Source organism: Cydia pomonella, chromosome 9 (genome assembly GCF_033807575.1).
Source record: "Cydia pomonella isolate Wapato2018A chromosome 9, ilCydPomo1, whole genome shotgun sequence".
Lineage (NCBI taxonomy): Eukaryota > Metazoa > Arthropoda > Insecta > Lepidoptera > Tortricidae > Cydia > Cydia pomonella.
The window spans coordinates 6,215,974-6,226,125 of record NC_084711.1 but is presented as its reverse complement, the minus strand read 5'-3'; the positions used below and the strand labels follow the sequence as shown (position 1 = coordinate 6,226,125).

Below are 10,152 nucleotides of genomic sequence, written 5' to 3'. Positions count from 1 at the left end.
GATTCGGTGGTTATCCAGGGTCCATTCAATGAAGACGTTTATTTATATATGTAGAAAAATATGTTTATTCTGAATATGGCTTTATATAACCTTAAATTTAATATGTAACGAACAAGGTGCGTATCGTGCCGTATATCGAGTCGAATGAATCCAGAAAGATGAGCGCGGAGAGGGGCGGTACAGGAGTTGTCGCCGCAGTGCCGCTAGATGTCACTAGTAGTACTAGATGCGCGAACACCGTTGAATATTGATATGAATATAATCCATTTTGGAGGTTCTTTAGTCCAATTAGTCCAATCATTGTGATACCGTTCATTCATTTTACATAAAACCTTACCTACCTACCTAAATGAAGAAATTTTGATTAAATAAACCATTAGAGCAAAGATATTTTTACATCTCAAACTTCCCAAATTTCATGTTCCACCCCCTCCATAAGGGGTTAGAGCCCTCCACACGTAAAACACGTCGTACAAATTAAAACGCGACCGCGATAATCGCTCCCCGTACACCCTGTGGCGTGTAGCGAGCAACGCGCTGCGCGGTGTAATGTTGCTAATCTTAGCTGGCAGGCGCTGTGCCATGCCGGTGCCGTAATTGTTGTTCTTGTAGCTTACCGACCGCAAGCAAGCGTTCGGTTCATCCAAGCCAGTATATGAAGATTTCGCGAAACTGAAAGTATTCATTTTTTATGCAAAAGTTAAATCTTTAGCAATACCACTTCTTTGACTTATAAACTCTTTAAACATACCGGGTGTCACACACTTTAAGACGCATTCCGAAATCAGTCATCACAAAAACGAAAAAAAACTAAGTATACTTCAAATTTCTCTGTAATATATGTATGGGTATAAACTTGACACAGTACCTATGCTACAAATATAAATACAAATAGGTTTATTACATTATTTTTTACAGCAGTTCATACTGTTCATAGGTATATAGGGTCTATACTTACTATCCCCGTATAGCACAAAGTAATATATTACCTACAGATAAGTTTATACCGGTTTACTTGAGTCAGCTGGTCGCTTGCGCTTGCTAAGTTACAGGAAAACAGAGCTAGACCAGCGGTTGAACAAAAATGGGTTTCGATAATATTAAAGTTTTTTCTTTTTTGATATGTCATTGGGAGTATGTTAAATAATACTTTGGTAAAAAGTTAGAAATTTTAAGGTTGAGCTTTCGGTTATATTTAAATATTTTAATTTTTGCTAATAACTAAGTAAATATAGAATTAAAGTTACAGAAAACTTTAGCATATCGAATAACACTTCAATTTATGTACAATTTTCAGTTTTTAGAAATCTGGAACAGCTGCTTTCTGGTAAACGTAAAAACACGAGTTATTTTGTAAATATAGAATTAGAGTTGCTGATATTGCAAAATTACGATATTATCGATCAACTTAGTATTCTAGTAAAAAGTTAGACATGTAGACAATGTGCTTGTCTAGATATTGATTTCAGGTTAAGCAGTATAGCTAATATTGAATTAAAGTTTGTAGAGTTAATAATAATCGATCATCAACAATGATCTCAGTTACTAAACAAAAATTTAGAAATATAAAATCACGGCGACACTCATTACTGATATGTATGCATTCCTTGCTTATATAAATACGTTACGTTTCAAACGCGCGGCAAATTTGCGCGCGCCGCGCGCTGTGGCAGGAGGCAGCGAACAACGGTAGTGGGGAGCGGGGTGCCCTTGACTGCGTCTACGGTCCATCAAAAAAAATCCTAAAGCGTGTTTTAAATTAATAGCAATAGAAAATTGTTATTTTGTTGTTACTATAATAGGTATTGCCCGCGGTTTCGTTCACGTAGAATTCGTTATCGCGTTACATGAATATTATTTATTTATTTAAACTTTATTGCACAAACAAAAAAAAAACACAAATGGCGGACTTAATGCCAAAAGGCATTCTCTACCAGTCAACCATTGGGTCAAATAGAGACAAAAAAAACACATTCTCATACAGATGACCACCCTTCCTTGTACCATTTTAAAAGCCAGTTGCAGCTTTTCTTTCCCGATTTTTTTCAGATGTTTGGACTTGGTATTTTCCTCGCGATAGTTATTTGTTTTAAGGGGAATGTTGTTGTTAACCGCTAATGCTAATATTGATAACCGATAGTTATATAGAGATACGTTATAAGGTATGTGCACCCTCATGTTATTTATTTCTGATAAGAAATAAATGTAAGACAAAATTCACAGTGATACATTTCAAGTAGGTTGCCTTGTAAGATTGCGTACGGATAGTTTTTTTGTTTGTTATTTCATCGTATGATATATCAAATGAAAGCTTATTTGAAAGTTGCCGTATTAAAAAAGTTGGTCCAGTTAATGGTCGCCTAGATTAACCGATTTTTATATAAAATGTAGGCAACCATGGACTGGACCAACTTGTTAAAAAGGCAACCTAGTACAGTTAGTAATATAGTACCTGGGCGACCGAGCTTTGCTCGGTTATAACTATTTATTGTAATATGGTGGTGATAATCTACAAAAACTTAAAAAGTAAAATGTGAACTGACTATTATTATTATTTACAATCGATTTTAACCTTACAGCACTTGTCACAGAGTAACGCCATCTATTGTCGATTTCTCTTATTACATAGGTCATTTTTTTTACTAAATTAAACTTGTGTAAAACAATAAAAATTAAAAAATTATATATAAACTTGAACATATAAAAAAAAACAAAAGTTAGTCACCGGGCGAGATTCGAACCCGTAACACTCGTTTAGCAGTCCGCGTCTTAACCCGCTGGACCAAACGGACAGTGGCCGGCAACACGAAATTAGTGACCATATTCTGCGTCGAAAGAAAAACGCATGAAAACTCGAAAACACGCGTTTTCCCAAACATAAGACTAACAAACATAAAAAGTAACAGTGGGCCGACGCCTTTGATGTTTGCGTAAATGCCGACACCGCTCAAGGTCTTCGTACCTACCTAGGGTTATCACAGACTTACACAACTGCCCAAAAGAGGATGGAAATGTTTTTAGTTTTCATGTTGTATGATGTATGTGTACTAATTTTACAAATGACGTCCATTTTGGAAATAAAGATGGCGGACGTCACTTTTTTGAAAAAGTCGTCATGGGTGTTGTTTTCTGGGTTTTTAGGGGTGTGGATTTCAAAAATGGCATCTATTTTGAAAATAAATATGGCGGACGCTACTTTTTGAAATGGGTGTCGATGTGTGTAGCCGTGATATCAACCACCTTTAATTCTAAAATGGTCTCTATTTTTGAAATCTGCACCAACAAGAACCGCCAAAATTGACGTCATTTTTGTAATTGGAACCCCGAGGAACCTCGGAGATGACACCCATATCGATTTTTAAGAAAAATTAATGTCCGCCATCTTGGATTTCAAAATAGACGTCATTTTCGTAATCGGAATCCTGAGGAACCTCGGATATGACACCCATATCGACTTTTAAGAAAAAATAATTTCCGCCATCTTGGATTTCAAAATGAACGTCATTTTCGTAATCGGATCCCCGAGGAACCTCGGAGATGACACCCATATCGATTTTTAAGAAAAATTAATGTCCGCCATCTTGGATTTCAAAATGAACGTCATTTTCGTAATCGGAACCCCGAGGAACCTCGGAGATGACACCCATATCGATTTTTAAGAAAAATTAATGTCCGCCATCTTGGATTTCAAAATAGACGTCATTTTTTAAATCGGAATCCCGAGGAACCTCGGATTCATATGACACCCATATCGACTTAAGAAAAAATAATTTCCGCCATCTTGGATTTCAAAATGAACGTCATTTTCGTAATCGGATCCCCGAGGAACCTCGGAGATGACACCCATATCGATTTTTAAGAAAAAATAATGTTCGCCATCTTGGATTGCAAAATGGACGTCATTTTCGTAATCGGAACCTCGAAGAACCTCGGAGATGACACCCATACCGATTTTTAAGAAAAATGAATGTCCGCCATCTTGGGTTCCATAATGGATGTCATTTTCGTAATCGGCACCCTGAGGACTTTCAAAAATAATGAAAACATCAAATACTACAGATACATATACAAACAGAAGCAAGAAACAATTTCTTGCTTTTTAAAGTCTTAAACTACTCATAATTTCTTAAAATAAGTTATAAAACATGTCCGCCATTTTGAATTTGAAAATTGATATCATAATTATGATATATTTTTGTTTACACTGAGACAAATAATTAGCACATGTCGTATGAAATATTTTAATTGTGTGTTTTTTTTTTTTTTTTTTTATACTACGTCGGTGGCAAACAAGCATACGGCCTGCCTGATGGTAAACAGTATCCGTAGCCTATGTACGCCTGCAACACCAGAGGAGTTACATGCGCGTTGCCGACCCTAACACCCTCCCACCCCTCGTTGAGCTCTGGCAACCTTACTCACCGGCAGGAACACAACACTATGAGTAGGGTCTAGTGTTATTTGGCTGCGATTTTCTGTAAGGTGGAGGTACTTCCCCAGTTGGGTTCTGCTCTAGATCTGGAATGACATCCGCTGTGCTGTGCCCTACCACACAGAGCCAGATGACATTTACAATGCCCATACCTCTCTTATAATGCCTGTGCTAAAAATGTGATTGCGAACTACCTGCAATAACTATACAGTACCTGGGCGACCGAGCTTTGCTCGGTTATAACTAACTATTTATTGTAATATGGTGGTGTATAGGTGATAATCTTAACTACATTCTTTTACTAAATTAAACTTGTCTAAAACAATAAAAATTAAAAAATTATATATAAAATTTAACATATAAAAAAAAAAAAACAAAAGTTAGTCACCAGGCGAGATTCGAACCCGTAACACTCGTTTAGCAGTCCGCGTCTTAACCCGCTGGACCAGACGGACAGTGGCCGGCAACACGAAATTAGCGACCATATTCTGCGTCGAAAGAAAAACGCATGAAAACTCGAAAACACGCGTTTTCCCAAACATAAGACTAATCTAGATCGATTGTTTACCCCCAAAAACCCCCATATACCAAATTTCAGCAAAATCGTTAGAGCCGTTTCCGAGATCCCGGAAATATATATATACAAGAATTGCTCGTTTAAAGGTATAAGATAATTAGGCATTAAAACACTCGTGTGATCTTTTTAAGAAACTCACTTCGTTCGTTTCCTAAGCTCACACTCGTGTATTTTAATGCATTTTATTATGTAGCAGTAACATAAACTACTAATATATGTTGAAAGTAAGTACAGGCGGCTAACACAATGGTAACAAAAGACAAAAGTTTTTAAAATGTAATTTTCATCATCGTCACTTGGCTGTACATTTGAGGGCCTATCGCGAACCACGTTCGACGTGTTACCTCTCTGTCGCACTTGTAAATTCGTACGTAAGTATGACAGGGAGGCAACACGTCGAACGTGGTTCGCGGTAAGCCCTCTGATGCCACCTCCATTAGTCTTTTGTACGCCGGTATAGCCTTCGACTCAATGTATAATCTACACTTTTTATGGAAACGTAGTTCCTCCTTCCCGTAGAAATATTTAACTTTCCCATCACCAAGAAAGATTATTTGCTCGCAGTTATTAACTGCTCAATTCCTCGTTTTTTCTCTGTTACTAAGTCAGTACAGTACAGTACACATATCAAACATTTTTCACTCATTTTGAAGTCATAATAACTTTTATTCTATAATTAAATTCATCTAATGTCCGCATCTAATTTATGTGCACGATAAACAAACAAATGAATGATTTGAAAGAAAAGACAAACAGCGCTTGCGAAGCTGAGCGGGGGGCGCGGGCGGGGCGAGATATCTATCGCTCACTAGGTCGGCTACGATAGGCTTCCGCGCGCCGAGCCGACATGTTGACGGACCAGCGCGGCGTGGTTATGAATTTCGCGCCTTTTTAAGTTGATTTTACTATTACAATGCAAGCTACACACAGATATTTCTACCTTTCCATAAAATGGCTGCATATATTATTTTATAGTAATAGACTTATCTCTACGGACTTTAATTCAATATTAGATCTTACAGGACAAAAAACGCATATTAATTGTAAAGCACATATCCTATTCTTCTAATTTTTTGCCTTGCCTATTAACTTAAGAATTTAGATATGATATTGTGGATTTTTCAAACTTTAATTCAATATTGACAAAATAATAAGCTAATTTGAGTTTGACAAAGTAGCACGTTGATTTTTTTTCTAAAAATTTGATAGCATAAGGCCTCATACATAATATACATATTACATATTAAATTTTGTACTTTAATTCAATATTCAAAATTCATCAATAAAAATACATAAATACCTTATTTATATATAACGCTCGTTCTAAATTTTCTTCATATATTACAAATATGCTTAAAAATATGTCCCATACCAGATAAACATCACTTTTCACTCTTTAGAATTATCGAAACTTATAGGGCAAAAATCCGGTCCCACTATTGGTCTAAGCATGCGGTAACTGATCGACGACGCGGTTCAACTTTGCCATCGGGTGCACATGTGTTTAAAATTAAATTATAATTATTCTCTACGTCGACTAATGATGTAATAGAAACTTTGGATGAGATACATTTCGAAAAATAAAGAACGCGACGCTGTAATCTCGATATTTACTAAAGATTGAAAATTGCATAGTTTACCCTGGGTAAGATAAACCAGTTTCGTAATTTATTAACACAACTTAAGATAATACGTTTTTCCTGTTATTTCTTTTACTCTATACTACAAAACAACTTACAATTACTTTTTTATTTGTATGCGTGTAGATGTATAGTAGCAGACTAGCAGTTAAAGAGACTACTGCACAGTCACATCATAGTAGGCACTGAATTGTAGTGATCAACCGACCGAAGTACAGTTTCGGTAGATTTTGGCATAAAAATTATATTTCGGCCGAAGGTTCGGTTTCAGCCAAAATACTTTCGAACTTTCAGCCGTGCCGAAACATTCTACCTTTTCGGTAATGTCCGACACATTTGGTTTCGGCATAAAAATAATGTTTCGGTCGGACACTACCTATACTAATTGGTGGTTTGCCTCCAACTGTATTGCGCCCAGACCATGGTCAGTGCGACATTGGAACGTCGGAAGCTAGGTTGGTCAACTCATATTTAGTAAGTAGGGCTTGTCAGCCCAGTTGTGACGCTCTTAAAAGGAAAAAGGCTATACAGAGCATAAATTAAGAATACAAAGACAGCACTCGCTAAGAGCTGTGACTCCATGGCACGCCCCTTTTTCACACACGTGGCTTGGCCAATACCAGCTCAACCCTCAATTTGTAAATACGATAAAAGTTATGTTATGTGTTATGGAGCCACACTTTTTTGCCTGAGCAACTTTAAGTCCTTTAAACAAAGATCTCAAAACAACAATTTTCGCAGGTTATGGTGGCGTCAGCCCCCACCCAGTGGCCGGCTACGGCCTCGGGCAGCCCGACTACGCGGCGGCGGCGGCGGCGGCCGGCTACGGCGGCTACCAGTACCAGTGCGGCGCGTACCCCCCGCCGCCCGCGTACCCGCCGCACGCGCCGCCTTACTCGCCGCCCTGCTACATGCCCCCGCCGCACGCGCCGCACGACAAGCCTAAAGATAGCAGGTGAATATTGCATGTTGACGGGGCAGGTTTCACCAACATTTGAAGGACTGCTGAGGGCTTAACACGAAAAACAAAATCCAAGCGATAGAGAGGCAGATTAAGAAATTTAGTTTTTTGTGGTAGGGCGTCTGTTAATCTTAGCGCCACAACAGATGCGTAACATAGCTCAGAACGATAGAACAGCGATACAACAGCATACCTACAATTCCATACCACAGGGATGTGTTGTATCTATGCAGGAAGGCGAATTAGTGCTGTATTTCGTATCAGCTTTTAATACCCAATAGATCCGTAACGGTAACAGTTATCGTGTTGTCCCGTGGTCATCTCATAACTTCTGTGAGATAAGTAAGGGTCAGTTGCACCAAACCGCCTGAATGATTGAATGAATCATCGTTTCGCAAAATTTAACTGTTGGTATGGGAAGTTTCACAGATATCTGCTGCATGACGTTAAGTAATATTATAGGTGTATGTACCAGTGTACGGCGAGTATCTGTTATCACTACCGTAAATAGTGCAATACCCGTTAGCGAATATTCAGGTGTGAGAACTAATATTATATGCGAAGTGAAGGTTTGATCCACTTAGGTGCCCCGGGAGGAAGATGAATGTCTACAGACCCATTAGTTAAGAAATGAAATACAATATATTCTGATTTTGATTATTTTATCCATCTCAATAACAAACAATATATAGAAAAAGAGAAAGAAAGGAGACACGTACCAGGTTGATCAGCTACTCAAGTACGTACCATAGGCAACACAACTGGCGATTCATAAACCTAATTACTTAAATATAATATTATAAGGCATTCTTAATGTATAATATTATAAACCGTCATATTATCATATGATAAGGGGTCTTAGTTTGCACGTAGGTACATTGCAGAAACAATGTTTACCTTCCAGCTTCCTTAAATAACCTACGTACCTTAAACGCTTCACACACCTTAAGTACTTAATTCAGTTGTCCTAACTAGGATCCTAAGCAAAATTGTAAACAATTTGCACAGTCAGACTACAATGCTTACTTGCTAAACAACATGATGACAGTGATAACTAGGTCATTTAGGATCCTGAATTAAGTAAGGTGTGTGAAGCGCTTTATTATCTACTCTTAGTAAGTAGGTAGTAACTAACTACAATCGACACTCACTAGTACTAGCACTAGCAGTAGACCTATTTAAGTTGCATCAACATGCCCTCCGCTTGTCCTCGCTCGAAACAATAAGGAGAGCGTGCTCTTAATTTAAATCATAATAAGGGTACCTTGATGATACTGGTACGCAACGCAATAGGTATGTAGGTTAGGTCAATACGGTTAGTTTATATTTCCCCTTTCTAGTTATGTATACGTCTAGATAGGCTAGGCTAAAAGGTTTTAGTTATTAAATCTCTTTCCAATGTGATACTGATATGATAATGATTTATTTATTTTTGTTTATTTGTTTTTATCTGATACTGATCTGTCATTGTCCAAAGTGACGTTTTTGGTTGAAGGTTGACATATCTACTCTTGGAGGATTTAACAACTGGACACTGGAGTCGCCTTTAAGAGTCCTCTCTGTCGAAAACCTCGGACAATGTTCATATGCTCATATGTATTGTATGGACTGACGTTTATCTGAATTCTGATATAGCTATTTGTACGTTACATACATTTGACGTTCCCCTCCCCCGCTAAAATCGGCGGACTGTTTTGTACAGAAAATTACAGACAAGGCGTCTCCAGTTAAATCCTCCAAGTACCTAACTAATGCGCAAATTGCGCAATTCAACAGGTCCTCTAAAGAAGATTGAATTGGATCATCCAATTTGGATGGAACCATCTCATATTGAAATTAAGTCAGATCCGTGTTAGATTAGTATCACATTATATTGTTGGAATTGGCCTGTTAGCTAGATGTTTCAACACTCAGTTACAGGTTGGATTTGTACCTACCCTTAGATTTTAAATGTAGGTGTGGTAGTCAGAGAGCCTACCGCGCAAACCGAAATTCGCAAATTGCGGGGATCTTTCTCTTTTACTCCAATGAAGGCGTAATTAGAGTGACAGGGACAGATGACCACGATTTGCTAAGTTTGATGTTCATGGTTATAGCCCTGGTGGCAATGGTGTAACATATGTTGGTAATGTTGATTTAAGTATCCTGAACACGTCAGTGTACCGGATATATCGCTCTTGTGTCAACAAAGCGATAACAATATAGGTACCTTAATCGAGCACCAACCGGAAATGTTACTTTTATTAACGATACTAAACTTATCTAAGCAGGCTTATAGCCTATTGGTAGAGGTACCTACTTTAAATGTATCTACAGATAAGACTGTTTTTTATTTAAATATATGATGGTCAACCATAGTTTAGAAATAGTTACAATCAAGTTTTCAGTAGATATAATAGCACAGGAGCAGCAATAATAGATGGTAGGATCATATAGTTGTGCTATACCCTAATTCATAATTAAATTCCATCAAATCTACCACTGTGTTGCCAGTAAAATGAAATATTCCATAAATAGTAAATATATTATTGGCAAAATAATA

The 10,152-nt window shown here is 37.6% G+C and overlaps 1 protein-coding gene across 8 annotated transcripts in view; it reads left to right on the top strand.

Annotated features, from left to right (window-relative positions):
* Window positions 1-10,152, top strand: part of LOC133521220 (myelin transcription factor 1-like protein) — a 327,413-nt gene that overhangs the window by 298,255 nt on the left and 19,006 nt on the right. For all 8 annotated transcript variants that reach the window (XM_061856061.1, XM_061856060.1, XM_061856062.1 and 5 more), the window contains one exon: window positions 7,391-7,604. In XM_061856061.1, the coding sequence (XP_061712045.1) occupies window positions 7,391-7,604 (214 nt within the window). The remainder of the gene's footprint in view (window positions 1-7,390; window positions 7,605-10,152) is intronic.